Below are 19,942 nucleotides of genomic sequence, written 5' to 3' on the forward strand. Positions count from 1 at the left end.
ACGACACGCCTTGCTAAAGCATTTCTGATTAGATCAATCTGCACTGGGACAATTTGCTCAAAAAGCCATCAATATTTTACATTATGTTTCATAACTAGAGCAATTATGACTAGCTTCATTTATGGCTGTAATAACAAATTCACAAAGAATAATACAGCCTTGCTGAGCAATAATAACAATAATCAGGTGTTGCTGCTCCTGCACATACATCTAATACTGCAATCAACAACATAGCAGCTGACAAAATAGGCCATACGTTGTGTAAAGGATGTCATACATTTCCCCATGTGAAGGCTTACACTACAGTATTTCTGACCAATGGAAGCAATTCAATCAATTAATCAATGGAAAAAATGAAATTAAGTATGCTGAAAGCATAGATTATAAAAACACAGAAATGTGGTTGTGCCAATGATAATGCAAGGAAAGGGGGTGACTTTGAGAAAAGTTCAAAAAACACTTCCTGTGAGTCCTCTGCCTTTCTTTTTTCCCCTTTCCAAAGGTTTGGATGGGCCTCTAGGTGTGTATTCTCATTCCATAGCCAACAATATAAACACTGCTTTTGGCCTACATAGATAACATTTTCCCCCTCAGTCTCCTAAAAAAAGTGAGGGAAGAATATGGGGTGAAGGCGGCCAAGTGGGAACAAGACATGAGATAAGAGGATATCACTGGAGAAACAGGAACATAAAAGTCAAAGGTCTGACTGTAATGTTTGCAACACAAACAGAAAAATGTGTCATGTGTGGTTTAGGATCAGCCACAAAGGAGGAATATGTAAAGGAAAAAAACGCAAGCTGACGCTTCGTACTACCAACCACACACAGCCGATAAGACTCTGCAAGTCTCTGCAGGGGACAGTTTTTCAGCAAAATAATTCATTCTAGTGTGACAGAACCACTACGTCCAAACAGTTTTCTACAAGGAACATCAATATTCCTGTGATTTTACACTATACCCAGGACTGTAAACATGGACAACATGCGAACACGGACAACTGCCTTCAACAGCTAGGGATCAATCTGAAGCTTAGCACTAAATCAGAGAGACTGATCTTGCTTGAAAGCAGCACATAATTATGAGCTGGAATGTGTAGCCATACACACACAAAATTACACTATGCACTGATGTGTCGTCCACAAAGTCAGCATCTGGATCACTCTAAATGCGGTAATCAGACAGCATTGGTGCATTTTCATAAACCTAAGCTGAGCTGTGATACATGATAGATGATGGACTGAGCTGAGGATTATCATGTGCATTCTGTTTTAGCATGAGTTTTAGCTCTAATAAGCTAATTGTCGATTAAGACTGTGGGAAAAGGGCTTTAGAGTATCAGTCACAGTTTATGTGAACACGTACACACACACACACACCTGTGCATGTGTTGCTTTTACATGCACATGCACAGATAAAGATGCAAATTCAGCTTTTGGATATTTCTCAGCAACCTGCATGCAAAAAGTGTGTACAAAAGGGCGAGCATTTGTTTGTGTATGGCTGTGTATATCGTTGTGTGTGTGTGTGTGTGTGTGTGGCTACAGAACTATGGCAAGCTGACTCAGCCTTGACAGTAGCGATCGGAAACAGGAGACAAGGACTTGGCTCACAGCGCACACACACCCACATGCATGCGCGTACACACTCACACACACACACAAAAACACACACACCTGCCTGCCTCCTAAAATAACTGTATATCTTATTTTAAACAAATCTCAGTGTTTAACTCTTTCAAAGTTCAGCTGAGAGTTATAAATAAGAAAGCCGAGTGAAGGGTGTATGTGGCTATGTGTGTGTGAGTGAGTCGTGATTGGGGTAGATGGGGGGCATAAATATCAGCCTTTTCTGGACACTTCTTTTCTACTCTGGCACTCTCTTTCACACACACGGCGGACCAGCCCACTTCCTTACCAACCCCATCTCTCACAGCACTGCCCGGACTTCCCACTGCAATTACTTATAAAAACTTTTCAGGGCCGCCACACGTGGTCGGGTTTTTAAAGAGCTGCGTCCCCCTCCTCACGTGGTACGGGGGGTATTGAGTCGTCACAGACCCCCTGAATGATCACCGAAAAATAAGGCGGCGTAGACAATAGCTCGTCTTGATGAATTCAATTCTTTCAGGACCCTGTACCGTTGTCCAGGCAGCTCCGGGCAAAACAATCGTTGCTTTGATAGTCCAAGAAACACACACTCACTCACTTGCTCTTAAAAACTCCCTCTAACTACTTCCGAATGAAGATCTAAAGATATACATCTGACTGGAACTTGGGTTGCATTCTTATTCATTTATTTATTTATTTATTTATTTATTCTTGGAGGTCTCCTTTCTAAGACTCCTACCAAGGCATTTCCGGCTGCTTAAGCCGGAGTGAGGCAAAACAAAGACAGAAATTAGACGCATCCAGCTTCAGCATGCTCACTTCTGCCGGTCAAACTGGACATGAAAGGAGAAAAAAAAATTTTTAAATAAAAATAAAATCAAAGCGATATAACGGCTTGAAATTTTGGACTGACCTGGTCTGCGGTGGAAGCGGCATTGGTGTTCGACTCGGACATGATTTGATGCTGTGACCCAGTGCTGCTTCTCTGCTGGCCACTGTAGGCTCCTTCATTCACACCTTGCCTTGCTTCGGGTTCCGCAGCGAAAGAGGGGGGAGAAAAAAAGTACACCCTCCCTTTTGCCCTGGCTTGATTAATGCCTGAATTACTTTCACCTCATTTCATCTGATGGAGCTCTGCTTCCTCTCCGCCTCTCTCGCTCATTCGGCATGGTAGCCCACTCTCTCTCTCTCTCCCCTCCCTCCCTTCCTTGATTCCAGCTCTCCCTCCCTGCCTCCCTTCCATCCCTCCCTCCCCTCTTGCGCTCTTACTTTTTTTACTCACCCCCTCCCTCTCTCTCTTTTTCACTTTCTCTTTCTGCTCCTTTTCTGTTGTATTTCACCATCTCAGGAAAAATGCACCCCTCCTCACTTTCCCTCCCTCAGCTCCACCGCCATCTACCCCCTGCACCCTCCACCCCTCCCGCCAAAAAAAAAAAAAAAAAAAAAAAAAAAGACACAGGAGAGATCCACAGTCTTTTTCCTCTCTTTTCCTCTACCTCCACAATGAATGGCTCGTTGTCACTCCAGCACCTAGGCTGAATACAGAACAAGTGAGTGGGAGAGAGGAGAACTGAGGGGGTGGAGGGGGGTGTTGAACTCCTAGTTTAGCTGGCCGGAGTAAAGGGGTAGGGGGTGGGCTAGAGCACCCATGGGCTGCCGCCAAGCTCTCCCTCCTTTACTCTCTCTCTCTCTCTGCCTCGACAGATTAAAGTGAGCAGGAAATTAAAAAAAGAGAAGTGAGGAGCCCGCACGCCTTCCACCGGACTCCCCTGTCCCCCCTCCCTGCCACTCTTTCCCTCTGTCTGTCTTATTTCTTCCGTTTGTTTTCAGGGGCAGCTGCTGCAACTCTGTGGACCACCAACAACTTTCCTTTCAGCGGCACTTGACTCTTCCAAATCCTCGTCCCTCTCTACACCCTGACATTGCCAATGCCTCCCTCTGCCGTGTTGCACCGAGAGGCCAGCCCGAGCCAATGCCCTCCTCCTTTGCCCCATCCCCGGCATGTTTGCAGAGTTACACCCTTTTAAATTCAGCCTCTTCCCTCCCCAGCCCATGTTTTGTGTTTTGAAAAGGGTCACGGTGCCCCCTCCACTGTCAGCATCACCACCATCCCCTCCACCCATATTGTTGAACGCGTTCGACACCATATGGCTAATGGCTTCATGACAAAAAGAAGAGGAAAAGGGAAGAGAAAGTGAAAAAAGGGAGAGTGCATTACAATAGGGGCGTGGATGAGAGATCAACAAAAGCATCGGTCACTCTGGTAAAGGAGATGGAGAAGGAGACGATGTCTTTCAACGTGTCACTCAGGGCTGCTTCTCCGACAGGATGTGGTGCTAGTAATGTCAGAAATTGACAGGCAACTGGCACTTGGCCTAATGGGTATTTGATAGCTGGGGACAATGGCCACTGTTGCTTGAGTTGAGACCCTCCTGAAGTTAACACGAGACAAGGAACGCAGACAGGATGCTATTCATTTGCCTATCAATTCAAGGGAACGTGGGTTTGAATCCCATACAGCATCCCATAAAGAAACCATTACCATACCAGCCCTATTCAAGGTGGGGAAATTACAATAGCTATGCAAGGGCACTGAAAACAAAAAGCAGAATAATTGGTTCTACAAATATTCTCAACCGTTGATGTGTTTATCACAGGGGGGAAAAAACGTTGTTCAAGAGTCACTATTTACTTGTGTACTTCTTCCTTAAAGTAAAGGCACATATAACCCTTATAGGAGTATGCAAAGACACATTATTTGACAGTGTATGAAGGGACTATTTAGGTAAGAGTTTAGTTACTGAGACACACTTGCACTTCCAACCTGGGATGAACCTTGGCTTAGTATGTAAGTCAGTAAAATCTATTTGTGTAGTGCTTTTCACAGGCATAGGTCTGAAAGTGCTTTTCAGACGGCATTGTACAATTAAAGCTAAGAAGGCCAGCTGGTAAATGAGAGTGAAGTAGTTCAGCCAGATATGCAGGAACCTGCCTGTGTAATGCTGTATAGGTGAGAGTGAGAGTGAGCCAATGCAAAGTTCTAAGTAAAGGGGTAATGTGAGACCATTTATTTGACCCTGTGAATAGTCTTCTGGCAGCAGACATACTAAGTGATCAGAAAAGTGCACTGCAGTAGTTAATGCGAGATACAATGAGTACATGTATTAGTATTTTTAGCCCAGGAGTTGAAAGTACTTGTGTTCTTGATTTGCTAGTGTTTCTAACATGATAGAAACAGGATCTAGTTAGCTCCTTAACATGGGTGTCAAATGATATCCACTGATTATCTGGAGCAACAATCAAAAACTCCGTCTTATCAGCATTGATCTCTAAAGAGTTTTCTGCTGCCCAGTCTGTAACAGCATTGAGACAAGTCAAGGAGCCTAGATAACCCTAAAGACTCACTAGGTTTGAATGAGAAATGAAGGTGACAGTCATCTCATATAAATGGTAAGCGATATTAAATCACTGATGATCTGTGCCAGAGGCAGCAAATATATGGAGAACAGCAAGAGCCCCATAACCGAGCCCTGTGGAACACCACAAGACAGAGGAGAGGCATCAGACACAGAGTCTTCAAAAGAGACAGTAAATCTTCAGTCAATAAGGTAAGATGTACACCGGTCTAATGCTATGCCTGACATGCAGACAATATGACAAGTAAACAAATTTGTAATAATGCAAAAACAAAAAAACATGAAATGAGATTGCGCAGAAATGTATACATGCATATCATAAATGGAAACTAGGTACCGATGTAGCATATAGGTTTTCTATGGAGCCTCCCTGGGGCAACTGAGAAAAATAAAGACTCATGTGTAAATCTGTATGAATGGATAAGAAAATTGTGGGCACAGTTTATACACCTGCTTTCAGATTCATAATCCATGCCCACAAATAACAAAATCCATGCCCACAGATTTGTAAACTGTGCCCTTGAATTATGACTCTGTGCCCATGGATTAGTTGCTCAAAGGGACAGTTTACGGTCCCTGTTTTCTGAGGAAAAAAGTCATTTGAGCACATATACTGCAAATATGAGGGCACAATTTACATATCTGTAGACATGAATTTGTAATTCGAAGGCATAGTTTACAAATCTGTGGGCATGGATTAAAAATTTGAGGGCATGTTTAGGACCAATCATGATGCCTTTGCCTGAATCAGAAGTAAAAAAGACAAAAGAAAAGTTCGCCTGTGGGGGCTTGCAAGAGGAAAACTGAAAGAACCTGATTCACTGTGTCATGTGCTTTAAGTCTTTTTGCCTTACAGTGGCATACACTGGGGTCTTGAGTGTGAAAGCACCTTCTGGGACTCCCTATGCACACACTCTAAGTTTCTGAGCATACAACACGGGGCATGTGGGGCACACTGCTACTTGTGAAAATGAAATATCTGGGAACAAACAGCATGCCTTACTGTCCAACTCTCTCAATTTCCAAGGAGCCTTTCACAGGGGCCTCTGACTGCTATTGTAGCAGGCCTGGTCTGACAGGGTCGGTCTGATACTAGGCTCTTTCTATTCAACAGCAACACAAAAAGCAGCAGGAATAAAATTGCTTCGCTTTCCGCACACTCTTTGGGTAGTAAGCTCCTGCACTGTGTGTGTGTGTCACTGTGTAATGAATTACACACATGCAGTGCTTAAGAGAGATCCTGTGAGACTTGCATGCAAGTCCCTGCAGCTATGAGGCAAGCAGAGGTGGTGAGTGTGTGTGTGTGTGTGTGTGTGTGTGTGTAACTGTGCTTGTAAAAGTCTTGGCTTGCATGCATGCACAGCAAGGTTATGTGTGTGTGTGTGTGTGTGTGTGTGTGTGTGTGTGTGTGTGTGTGTGTGTGTGTGTGTGTGTGTATGTGCGTGCGTGCACGTGTGGCTTGTCATTAGTGTCTCCACAGGGGTTCCAGCCACTTCTTATTAGCTCTGCCACAGGAAAGTCTGTTGGCCTCAGATTAGGTCAAATCTAATGAGGAGCTGAAGACACACACACACACACACACACATACACACTGATTATCTCTTCTTGAATCACGGAGGCAATAAACATGGGGGAAAGCAACAACACTCTCTATGAATCTGATAGGGACACAACAATCTTAAAATAAATGTTTGTTGTGGCTGCAGTTGGCTGTTGGTGGGTAAACTTGTTTTGTTAACTAATTGCTTGGTTATGTTAGGTCATTTGACTCTAATTAGAAAAAGCACAGATGCTGTTGTTGGTAATTGCACCAACTTGTTAAAATCCTCCTCCCTGGACTGTTTATGTGTTTGCTGAAAAAGCAAAATGACCTGTGACAAATAACCTGTGCACCAAGGATTGTTAGTGCAAATTCAAATCTATAAAGCCATTTGATGTTATTGATACCAACAGGTTGTTATATTGTGGCAAACTTCCTGTGTGCCTAACATCCACCCACTGGATACAAGAATATCTTTATTGCACTGCTGTAATATTTGTTTTAGTAGTGCTGGGGACTCAAAATGAGCCATGGCACTGTGTCTGGTGAGTGTCTCCTTGACAAGAATGAAACCAGGGCTCAGCGACTGGATTTACTCACTTTGGGTTCCCAGCTAATCTGAAAACCACTGCACTGTGGATTAGGGACGATTGTTCAGTTTGCAAGTATACTTGCCTGGGAAATGGAATTTGACAACAGAACCATCACAGCACCTGTTGTGAAGACTATATCCTTACTGCTATTTTGTAATCAAAACTGGATGACAATCAGTAACAATGTGGCAAGGACACAACTACGTAGATGGCTAGAGGCTGAGAGACAAACAAAAAGGAGTGCCAGGACAAAGCAGGACATGGCAGCAGATAAGGTCAGAGGAATCACTCCTTTCTTGAAGGCTTCGCCATTAACTTCCAGACATATGCCAATATCCACTACAGGTAACCCTAAGGGCAGTTACAGACACTGATGAACATAAAGCACAAAGACAGGGAGACAGACCCACATTCAGAGAGGAGACTCAAACACAAGGTTTCCTTTATCTCTTTCCTGGAGGCTAACAAAATACTGTATTCTGAAGATTAATGAAGAGCTGGGATTCACAAGTGTTTATTAAAATCCTAGTGACAAGGAGTTCTTTTAAATCCAGCACATTACTAAAATGTTGTTGCAGTAGTTAAGGTAACCATATTGTAATTACACCATATTGAATAGAATAAATGCAGCATTACTTGTCTTATAGAGGTTTAGCTAGCTTAAAATAAAGCCATATTCTATTCTAAACGTCACTTTCCAGTCCCATAGCCCTCACCATTGCTGAAAAATACCTGTTTTGTTTACTTGAATTTCATCCCCTGCTCGACCTAATGTCTTTTGGTAGCGTTTGCTTGTTTTCAGTCTTCCTTCATTTTGGCTGTTTTGGTGGTTATGTAAGCCATCTTGGGGATTTTGAAATTTCTCACAATCTCATGGCCATTTTCTGGCCATGATGCTATAAACTAGGTTGCTCGAGACTGCATGCTCTCTGCAAATCAGCCAGAGAAGCCCGAGGAACCAGAGTTTTTAAGTAATTACATTCTGAATATCTGTTGATATATCATTGGAATTCACCTGTGATAAAAATGTCTGAACCTCCTGCACACTACCCTGGCGCATTTCTGTAAAGTTGGAAATTCATTCAGATTCAAATTATCAGAATCAATAACTCATAAGAGGAACTTTATTAAAATAAAAACAAAAAAACACAAACTCTTTCCTACTGTAGTAAGGCAGATAATGATATGCAACTTAATTTTCACCAAAAAAAATGAGCAGTCTTCCAAGCTGGATAATTAACACTGGTCTCTCTGCAGAACCGGCTGTGAGTCTGCAGGGACCGTCTAAAAAAGTAAGAGCGAAAACAGACGCTACAAAAGCATTCAGTCACCTCACTCTTATACAGTGCAGTGTCCCCAAAACCCCAGGTGTATGTAAACCATACAGCATTTCCTGTAGATGTGAACATGCAACTCTGCCTAAAGTCTCCAGACCTGATTCTGTGCACATTATGCAGAAAAAGGCTTAAGAAAAGCTATGGTTCTTTGGCTCCACTTAGCCTTCATGAAGCTCCCCTATTTCCTGATTTTACTTCTGATTTTACCAAATGGAGCGAATTTTTGAGTTTCTGTTTCTACTTCTACTCATTCTGCAGAATATGTTTCCCCAGGGAAAGAGTGATGGCCAAAAATGAGTAGTCAGCGAAATATGGAGGCAATATTCAATCATGCTATTGGAAGATGGAGGCTGGTTCTTATTAGCTCCTCCCTTGTTCCACTACAATCAGGAACCATTTCTTAGGCTTTCTTCTATAGAGGAGAAAACCTGGGAACAAGGTTAGGCTCCACTCATTAGGGTTTAACTCAACCAGAGAGATTATTTCTTCCTCCAAAACAGCTCTGCCCTGAGAAAATGTCTCAGGATAATACTACAGTAAGCGGCCAGCTATTAGTGTTCCTCGAGTCTTTCTACTCCTAAAACACAATAGCTCTGTCAGTCTTTAGACTGTTCAAATCCCTCAGACGGGAAGGAATTGGACCATGTTAGGCTGAATTTACGCTTCTGCGTCAGTCCATCACAGCGTCTTTGCTTAGCCACACAGAGAAGGGCCTTCTGGGTTAACATGGCTTGCACAGGCTCACAGAAGAGCTGATATGCACACATCCAAACTCCCAACGTGTGCTGTGTGTCAAAAAAAAGGTTGATTTGTTGAGTGGAGAGCGACTTCCGGTAGCATTGTGGAACAGAGACAACAACGGACAAGAAGAACGACCATTCAATCCATGACCATGTAAAATGATGGAGTGGTTTGAAGCGCCTTATGGCGATGGTTTGCTGATACAGGCACTCATATGATCCTTCATTTAAGATATTAACAATAGTGAAGTTACATTAAGTGAAACTTGGTAGACTATACAGCAGGTCACAGGGCTGTGAACTGCCAATCAGTAAGCTAAGTAAAAAGCTGGCCAGCAAAGGGGAGAAAGGAAGGAGAGAATTCATTCTGTTGCTATAGAGATCATGAACAAATGAAGGCTGGACAGAGAGAGAGAGAGAGAGAGAGAGAGAGAGAGAGAGAGAGAGAGAGGTATGAAAGAGGTCACAGGATGCAAGGCATGCAGACACAAGTCAGAAACAAATATGCTAAAGGAGGAAGATTACTTACATTCTTGTATATTCATTTCTTTTTATCTTTCATCGAGAAAGCCCTATCACTCCCAGTGTGATGCTGTCTGTCTCATTCACATTGAAATGTCATTCTTTCATGTGCTTAGTAGGTTTTATAATCCAAGGGCAAATAAAACACAATCAAAACTCATTTGAGAATTGTAAAAAATGTGACAGAAAATAACTCTCTGTGAACTTTGTATGTTGCTCAAACTTTAACATTTAACATATTTTTCATTGGCATGCGTCCATGAACAAAGCATGTGCTATTGTTGAACAAAGAAGCAGCTTTTGCAAGTTACAATCTGCTTTGATGTGAGCACAAATAACCGCCCAGGAGAACAGACATGTCAAACTCCAAAGCTGACCTCAAGCCAACACATATTTCACCCTAAAACACCATTTATCATAGCTGGTCACTGCAATTGTACAATTGAATTGAAAACAGTTCACGTTCAAGTAATCAATGACGTTTTCTGGCTTCATCAAATGAATCCAATCCAGCAAAAACAAGATCTTACATATTTATCTTTACAAAAACCTCAATATTTGTCATAATAGCAGGATTAAGGATGTTGTTATAGACTAGTCTAAGTTGGCGATATGTAATCCATTGGATTGATTGACTACAAGGGCGTAACCCTAAATGAGAGCCCTCCCCCAGAATTTTTAAAGGGTACTTCCCACAATTTTATGACATTTATATATGAAAATGTGCACATTTAGTACATATTTTTTAGGACTACACTGAATATTTGAATTCATAATTAAAGGAATATGTCAAGGAATGTGATTTCTCCAAGATAGTGGCTGCCCCGCCACTTCGTTTTGGTAATTTGCTGACTTTAAACATACTTACCAATTAGAATAATGCCTTCTCCAGCAGCAAACAGCATAGCTCTCAAACATATTCAAAGCAAATGCAAATAGTGTCACTGGAAGAACAGCTAATGCTGTACTTGAACTAATGACAAATTATCCCTTTAACCAAAAAATGTGCCATGGACTTTTAAGCAAGTCCAAGTTCATTTGTATTTTGTTGATTTGTTTCAAAATAAAAGTCTGTGCATTTACACTAAGAAGCCTAATGTGAATGAAATCACAGACTCGTACAAAGAGTTAACACATGAGGTCTCAACTGACTCAGAATGGCCAGAGATGTACGCTTAAATATGTCCTTAAGTACTGACCAAAAATTTTTGCTTGAAAATTTCATATAACCCACTAACCCACTAATTCACTTATAATAATGGGACCAATGGGCCCATATCTCTATACCTTCTATTACAAAGATACAAACATATTTTGTCCTGTATACTGGGGGGACAGATTAGTATTTTCTCAGTATTGGGGAGGACATGACCCCCCCAAAGAATGCATGGTTACACCCTCGATTGACTATTTCCCACTAGAGCCATTTATATTACAAATTCAAGAACATAATCCTATATTGTAAAGCGCTTTGAAAAAATGCACTTTACAATATCACCCGATGGACTATTGCATTAGTGTGCCACTGGTGGTGGAGGCTTTATCTAAAAATTCTTAGCAATAGATAAAAAGCGTGCTTATAGTAGAACTTCTTCTCATTGAATATCCATGGATCAACCTGCTTTTACACTGAAAACGCAAATCACGCAGCGAGCCAGCAGTCATGTCTGGGCTTATTACATCCACCTCAATCTATATATCTGTCCCTTACCGCAATTAACTTAATATCTCATCGCCTCTGGTTAGCTCGGCATGCCTGTGATGGGACGTCTGACTGTGAAAAAGAGCTTGAACTGGGGGAAGCATCGATAAACCGTAGTTTCGCTTCCCCCTGAGTGGTTCATACGAGGAAAAGCCATGAGGAAGTGGAGAGCAGGGCGGCGGAGGACGACGTAAGATATGATAAGAGAATTGAGGGGAAGAAAGGAGCGAATGTGGGAGCGGGAGAGGAGTGGAGAGACAAGAAAAGCTAGAGAACTTCACAGGGTTGAGGTTCACAATAGGACAGGCACCACAGGAACCAGAGGCGAGAATAAAAGGAAAGAAACACAAAAAGCTCAGTTTTGCAACAGCAGGTAGGCTTTGTCCGGCACAACAAAAGGACAAAATGTGTTGGAGCACAGTTGGAGGGAAAATCAACCTTCCTGTTCGGTCCTAAACAGCAAGCTCTTTAATTGGAAAAAGGGAGAGAAAGTGTGAGAGCAAGAGTGTGTGTGAGAGAGGGGAGAGAGAGAGAGAGAAAGAGAGAGAGAGGGAGAGAGAGAGAGAGAGAGAGAGAGAGAGAGAGAGAGAGAGAGAAAAACAGATGACAAAGGTGAAAAACACCAGGGGTGGAGAGACAGAAGAAAGAGAACGGAAACAGAGGGACAAATAAAGAGATCAGGAAGAGATGGGAAATGGGACGGAGAACGGCGTGTGGACGGGTGAGCAGCGATTGTCCGTCCATCCAGCTGACCTGAGCTAAACAAGATGCGGCCTTTTGACTCTGACAGACCCAGGAGGGAGAAGGGGAAAAGACAGAGAGGCAGATGAGACAAAAAAAAGAGGGAACAACAGAGAAAGGCAGAAACAGATAGGTATTTCCAACGCTTGGTTTAACCTGAAGTTTCCATGATAATTTCTCTACCGCCGCCTCCCCCCTCCCTCCCTCCATCCCTCAGTGCTTTGGCTGGGAGGGCCCCAGCTGTTCGGTCCGTATAAATAGCGTGAGGCTTCGGCTCGGACCCCCGGGGAGAGCGGGGCTCATTGGAGAGGAGGCATGGGAACGAATCGGGCCGGAAAAAGCACACAACATACACATTTCGACAAACATATGGGACCATTGCTGGGGATGAAAGTGAGGCACATGTGACTGAACTTGGCCTCACATGGCACAAGTTGCTGTCATGCTGGCACTGTGGTGAGAGAGGATGAGAGTGAAAAAAAAGACAGAGAGAGAGAGAGAGACAGAACATGGAATATGTCGTCATTTGTACTCATACAGGAGCCAAAATACGGTAGACACGTCAATATTTGATGATCACGGAAGCGTTATGAAGCGTGGCTTTCTGTCCAGCTATCTACGCACAGCAACTTTATACATACACATCCACGCTTATTGGCTCTGAGTCTGGAAGTCTGATTTTTCTCTTTGCAAACTGATTTGGACCACAAAAAAAAATTCACTCAAAATGTTTTACTTTCTATAGCCGTCAAAAGAAACAGATCCACAAACGTACACAAAATCAAGAAAACGCTCTCTGTTTTAAATTGAACGAAATCATTTATTTTTGAAGCTTAACATTAAGTCGGACACCAGAGGTTGAAAGGTGACTTTTTGCTTCCTGGTGTAAATGCCACCCAAACACAAATAGAAAGAAAAAAAAGAGAGAGAGAAAATAGGAAAGAGTGATAAATAACACGGGGGAGGTGTGCGTCCAAGCAAGGGAGGGCTGTCCAGCCCTGAGAAAAGCAGACCCCCCCTCATCCCAGGCCTATAGCTGCCATTCAGCACACACACACACACACATTAACGCACACCCAGGGAGCAGGTTGGGTTCAAGCGCAACAAATTACCTAAATATGGCCCTGAAAGGGCCTTTGAAGGCGTCTCAATTGGAAACCGTTGAAAATGATAATAATACTAAAAGAAACCGGGGGAGATTTAAGAGGCCTGTTGTGTCGACACATTGTCAAACCCCTGTCCATAATTTCACCGACTTCAGAGGATGAGAGAGGGAAAAGTGTGAAGCCCCCTTTCTTCAGGTTGCTTGTTTTCTTTTTGTGAGATTGGAGGGAGGGAGGGTGACCCATTAAAAAAGGAAAAGAAGGGGAGAGGAAGAAAAACAGAAAAACTACATTTTCAGCCTGAGTGGTTTTTCCAAATGAAATCTGAAGGTCCGAAACTCAATAGAGTTCTTTTTTTTTTTTTTTTTTTACCTTTTGTGTGTGTGTGTGTGTGTGTGTGTGTGTGTGTGTGTGTGTGTGTGTGTGTGTGTGAGTGTGGGTGTGTGTGAGTGTGGGTGTGTGCACGCATGCACACAGGGGTTTGGCGGTGGTGGGGTATCTTTTAAACGGTGCCCAGCAGTGGACGTGTTTGGCATTCTGCGGCCCTTGTCACTCCATTGTGCGTTCACCACAGTGGCTGCCGTCAAGCTGACGTTGGGCGCAGCCCGCACTCCGTACGGCCGCTTGTTCGCTCATTCTCGTTCAGCCGGTCAGTCGGGGGGTTCAGTCGGAAACAGAAATCATGTCTGACTTCTCTTCTTCTCTCTCCAACACCCCACCCTCTCTCTCTCTCTCTCTCTCTCTCTCTCTCTGTCTTTCTCCCTCTGCCTCTCGGTTCACATCTGTTTGTCGGCCCCCCGCCCCAGAGGCAGTCAACACGGTTGCTGAGCACTGCTGTTAACTAAACTGGCTGGCTGGCAACTCAATATGTTCCTTACATAAGGATGGACAGAGCAGGAGAGAAGTGCAAAGACAGAGAGAGAAAAGAGAGAGAGAGAGAGAGAGAGAGAGAGAGAGAGAGAGAGAGAGAGAGAGAGAGAGAGAGAGAGGGGTATAGACTGAAAGGAAGGTCAGTTTCACCTGCAAGCATTGTATTTAAAACACACTGCGCACACAGCCACCTCTTTTTAATAATACATGTACAGTGTAAAGATATGGATGTGTAACAGCTCACACACACACACACACACACACACACACACACACAAACATGCACACGCATTCACACGCTTTGAACCTTCTGCAAAACAATCCGAGGTGCCGGGGGAGACCAAAATTTGTTGCCATCAAAAGATGCTGAGCCAAAAATCAAACACGGCTGGTGGATCCAATCGTGGCCCCTGGGCCGCGATTTGGGCAGTGTGCTTGGAAAGTACTGTCACAGCTCTGGAGCAAAAGTCACAGCCCCGAGTCCCCAAACAGATTGACGCTCTGAACAGTGGAATTGTGTGTATGTGTGAGTGCAGGAACATGTGTGTGCGTGTGTGTGTGTGTGTGTGTGTGTGTGTGTGTGTGTGTGTGTATGTATGTATATGTATGTAGTTGTGTGGGCATGTGCCTGCAGGCGCTTCTGTTCAAATATGATTTATGTCTGTGTGCGTAAGTGTGTGTGCCTAATGTGTGTGGTTGGATGGTTGTGTGCGTGTGTGTGTTTGTTTGTGTGTGTGTGTGTGTGTGTGTGTGTGTGTGTGTGTGTGTGTGTCCTGACCTCAGGGAGACTGTGGCTCTGGGTTCCACTATTTCTTTCTATTTAGTTTCCACTTCACAGCCTAGAGCACACATTAGCCACACACCCCATGGGAAATGGCACACACACTCACGCACTGACTGACACATTCTCTCATTCACTGTCATCTTCCCACCCACCCACCTACACACACACACACACACACACACACACACCTACACACACACACACACACACACAGATACATATACAATGGTTCACCACTAAAGGCACAAAGATGATGGAGTTAGACAAAATAAAGTCACATTCCTTAGTAATAACTGCCTGTGCTGCTTTGAAATATGATAAAACACAGAGTGTGCATTATGAAAATCATCCAATTATCAAGGCAAAATGTATTCTGAAGCAGTGCTTATGATGCATACTCTTATGTAATACATGCATGAATAAAAGCTAAGTTTTGATTTCTGTTTTCTTGTTTTTTCTTTCCCCCCTCCAAATCTATAATTAGTCCTAAAATTAGTGCTAAATCTTTTCCTGCACATTTCTGCGATTCTACAAATATTATCAACTTTTCCCAGACTGACTGGACTGCTAGGACATGTTGCCACCTGTTGCCTTCCTGTTCGTTTGTTAAATAAGAACAAAAGGTCAGGAGTTTTTTTTTCCTTTACAGAATTGCAAAGAAAATGAACAATTTTCTGCTGAATTCAATCAGAAACTTCCATAACACTATGATGCCATTTTAAAGAAACAAATGTTACATTTTTCCGCTCATGATCTGCAAAGACTCAGGTGAAATAACAAATATTAAAACATCCCTTAAACTCTGAACAGAAGGCAATCTTTGGTGATCTTTTCCTCCATTTGGCCCTAACAGTTATGGAGGAGGACACCGCCTCAGCAGCCAGACAACTGAATACAGTGCCGGCAGACAAATGAGCAAAACCTCCCTCCAGCTCCTCCTCCTCGACCTACTCCCACATCCCAGCATACATACATCCAAACAGCAGACATGACAGAGGAGGAGGGAGAAAGACAGAGATAGCGATAAAAAGGAAGAGGCAGCGACAGAGCAAATGAAGCAAAATTAAGGACAATCGGAAAGAGAAAGAGAGAGGACAGCAATCAGTCGCGTAAAAAGCTCGTGCCAGGGCACCATCTGCTCGTCCATTCAGTGGAAGCCGTGACTTCCAGGGCAGTAAAAGACAACGCAGGAAGATTGAGGAGACGGGGCTCCCTTTGAGCGCTGCGAACAAGCGAGGGAATAAAGTTTTGTCAGAAAGACTCCCGGCAGAAGGCTACCGGCCGAGCCAAGCGGTAGCAGGAAGCGGGCGCCTTGTGTGTCGCCAGATTTACAGCGACGGCCCAAAACTTGGGTCTGTCCACCGAACCATCTGGACCGGCTACATAAATTTAATCCGACAGTAAAGTCACCTCGGAGAATAATACCACTATAACAGTGCATTAATTAAAAAGAAATGATAAAAATCTCAGAGTGGCTGCAGGAAAATGTTCATTTAGAGGGAGGGAATGCTCCATATACACAAATAGAAAGAAGGCGCGGTTAAAAAGTGCAAGTATGAGGAAATACAAATGATCGTTTACTTAGTTGCATTATTTTATTGAAGTGAAAAAGAGGGGGAGAAGGGCAATAATAAGAGCAGGGAGTGATGGAAGAAAACATTGAGGTGACAGCTGGCGATGGGAGATCTAGGTCTAAGACTCCCACTCTGCCCCCCCACCCCTCTTCCCCCAACTCCCCCGTCTTTCTCTCTCTCACACACACTCTTCCTTTGATTCTTTGTTTATCATTCTCAGCCACGACTGACATCGCTGTCTATCACTGCTCAAGACAACAGACCCAGCCATGAGAATCAACCAATCACGAGAGGGGAGTGTGTTTGTGTTTGTGTGTGTGTGAGTGTGTGTGTGTGTGTGTGTGTGTGTGCGCGCGGGTGGCTTGCCCGATGTCACAACTGGGACTCGACCGCTACACTCAGCCTTGTTTACCTCCAGATAAGAGATGTATGCTGGTCGTAGCCTCACCTCTGCCCTTCTTTTACATGGAAAAGCAAACATTTACACGCGAATGTCATGAAAACCGTTGATAGTTTGAGATCGTTTCAAGATCCCACTTGCACCTTAGCCTAATTTGACGTTGTTTACAAACGGGCGAAATAATTCCCATATCAAAATGTTTTTACTACAATTTGTAGCGCTGCTGGGTGAAGGAAGTTGATCGTAACTTATCTTTGTCAATATTAGCCTGGAAACATCACACTCAAATACAAAGGACAAACAAGGTTTTCACCCAACAGTTTAAAGTGATGTGAGCCAAATCAAATAAAGTGCAAGTGATATATGCAAAAAGTCATGTTACTTCAGGGAAATCATGGTCATTCAGATTTAAAAAAAAAAAAAAAAAAAAAGAAAGAAAGCAGGACAGCGATCCGGCTACATTATATTACATTAGTAAAATCAAATATATAGTTGCCATATAGTAAAGGCATAGCTTGGTATGTAATGTTACACTACACATATAAGTATTTCTTCTCATCAGTTTTTCATGTAGCCATTGGTAAATAGTGATGAAAAATACAGGAATTCATGCCCAGGTACTGTGATAATTAAATTACAACTTCTTTTTTTTTTTTTTTTTTTTTTTATAATAGATTTGTAATATAATAGTACTTGCAGCTGGGTGCATGGTGATGCAGCTTATCAGTGAGATTATATAGAACATACCACAGACCACATCAAGAAAACAAAACCCAAACCCAAATAAATGAATAGATAAATAAAAACAAAAATAAAACAACTTTTGAGGACAAGCAAAAAGTTTCAATTGCCTAAGGCACAGGTCACACTGTACCTATTAGTAAGTTTTTTAAAAACCTTTTTTAGTTATTACAGTTTTTCATAAAGTCGTAGGTGTTCCTGCCCTGGTATTCACATGGTGTTCTGATTATGCATAAAGATAAGAATGAATGACTTAATAGTTTACTGTAATTATGATGGGTGTAATGTCCCAAGTATTTGAATCTGTCACTGAGACAAACGAAACACAAAAAAACCCTTGAAATTATTGCTGTTTCCACCGAGCATGAGGCGAGTGCAGGCCTGATAACATGCACCTGTCAGGTTCAGACAGTTTGTACGCAGTTAAAAATGGCTTGCATCTTGAAAGGACACAGCGCAGGAAGGCGAGCCTTCAAACAAACCGCAATGGCAGAAAAGGAGCTGGAGCTCTGAGTTTGTGTTTACCGCTGTCTCGAGATGGATGGGACAACTTGGACTGAGGGAAGAGAGAGAGAGAGAGAGAGGTGACCTGACTGCCAATGACACCAAACCTCGATTTGAGCTTCACTAACAGCGCACACCAGACTCTGACAAACTTACCTATAGGCCTGATGTCTTAACACCAGTCAAGGAACAACATGTTGCTGACTAGAAATGAGCAAAGGCTGCAATGAACGACCTATATCTAAAATCCTGTGTATTAACCCAAACACGTCTTAAAGCAAGCTGAGCAAATTGAGGGAAATACAGTTTTAATATCTATGACTTCAAGGGACACTTTTGGGACAGTTTTGACTGGGGAAGAAAAGGGGAGGTATGTTGAGTGTCTGAGTGCAGCAGACAGAGCCGTCATCACATGTTGCTCACAAATACCAAGAGATCGACTTATTCGTTTCCTTTGAAAACCACAGTCTTGGTATTATCTTATCTTTTCCTTTTGTTTACTGGCATCAGCTGATCTGATTTGTTTGATGTCTCTATTACATCTTCACTGGTTGATAGCTGTCATTATCTAACCACAACCTCTAGCTTTGTGTGTCATTATGAAAAAAAAGTGTCACTACACTACATCGGGGTAAACAATCACAATCCAATGAAAACATTGCATTACAGGCAGTGTCTCCGCATGATGTTGAAGACCCTTTTCTTGCAGGACCGCGGGAGATCTAAAATAGCTTTTACACCACAGAACAGCCCTACTGTTGGCTGTCTACAAAGAAAAAGAAATGAATAAATTAAGGGGGGTCTTAGACAGGTGGAGTGACATTCCTGCACCATACCAGGACAGCTCAAAAATAAGGAATAATGAGGAGGGGAGGAGGTATGTGTGTGTGTGTGTGTGTGTACAGGGGTGATCAACATCATGTCAGTTAACGCTCAACTGGTGGTCCAGCAGCTACTTCCCACCACTACCTGGCACCAATGGCTGCACAACACCGCCGCTTGTTGTGTGTGTGAACGCATGTGCACTGGCGTTTGAGGCTTTGCATAAGTGTGTTAATTAACCGAGTGAGAGTAAAACTTACCAGGATCCCAGCATGCTGCTTCTCTTCCATCCTTCAGGACCTCGGTCTGCAAAGATCCTCGCCTCTCTGCTGCTTTCTCTGCCTCTGTCTCTTTCTAGGATGGACTCCTCTGCCTCTCGGGATTAGAGTGCGAGGTTTTTCTGAGGGGGACTTTCGAGTGTCTCTGCCCCACCGCGTCGCTCTCTCTCTCTCTCTCTCTCTCTCTCTCTCTCTGCCTTGTTCCCCCCTCTGCCTCTTCTCCGTTGTTTGGGAGTGTAGCTGAAGTGGCGTCGCTGCTTTGTGTTAATTCTGCCCTAATCCAGAAACTTTTCTATGCTGTGAAAGGAACATGTGACAAGCAGAGAGGGGTGGAGGGAGGAAAAGGAGTGAGGGAGGGAGAGAGGGAAGGAGGGAGGTAACACTTTTTAGTTACTTGTCCCCTTGGCCACGTTCAAAACAAACCCCCAGTCTTTGTAAATGACCTGCTTCTTGGTAAAAACATATCAAGCATTTGGCACTGTTTTACAGTTTAGCTACGAAAGAGACGAAAGAGACTTTTCCAAGGATGCTGTAAGAAAGGATGCAGAGAAATGATTCTGAAAACACATAATGACAGATTTGCATTTTGTAGCAAAGCAGCTGCCATAACAATGTGCCCTTTTGTGTCAGGAGATTGACTGTTAGGGGGACGTTTAGACTGTCCATTG

At 43.2% G+C, this 19,942-nt stretch overlaps 1 protein-coding gene across 2 annotated transcripts in view; it reads right to left on the bottom strand.

The window, feature by feature from the left end:
• The window catches only part of slc6a9 (solute carrier family 6 member 9), a 65,410-nt gene extending 45,986 nt beyond the window's left edge, over nt 1-19,424 (bottom strand). The window contains exon 1 of one of the 2 annotated variants that reach the window (XM_030074544.1): nt 19,257-19,424. In XM_030074544.1, coding sequence (XP_029930404.1) covers nt 19,257-19,286 — 30 coding nt within the window. In that variant the 5' untranslated portion in view covers nt 19,287-19,424. Of the gene's footprint in view, nt 1-2,520; nt 2,752-19,256 lie in introns of those variants that run through there. The other variant, XM_030074543.1, reaches the window with a different exon arrangement.
• Nucleotides 19,425-19,942: the final 518 nt, after the last annotated feature.

The sequence above is a fragment of the Myripristis murdjan genome, chromosome 17 (genome assembly GCF_902150065.1).
Source record: "Myripristis murdjan chromosome 17, fMyrMur1.1, whole genome shotgun sequence".
Lineage (NCBI taxonomy): Eukaryota > Metazoa > Chordata > Actinopteri > Holocentriformes > Holocentridae > Myripristis > Myripristis murdjan.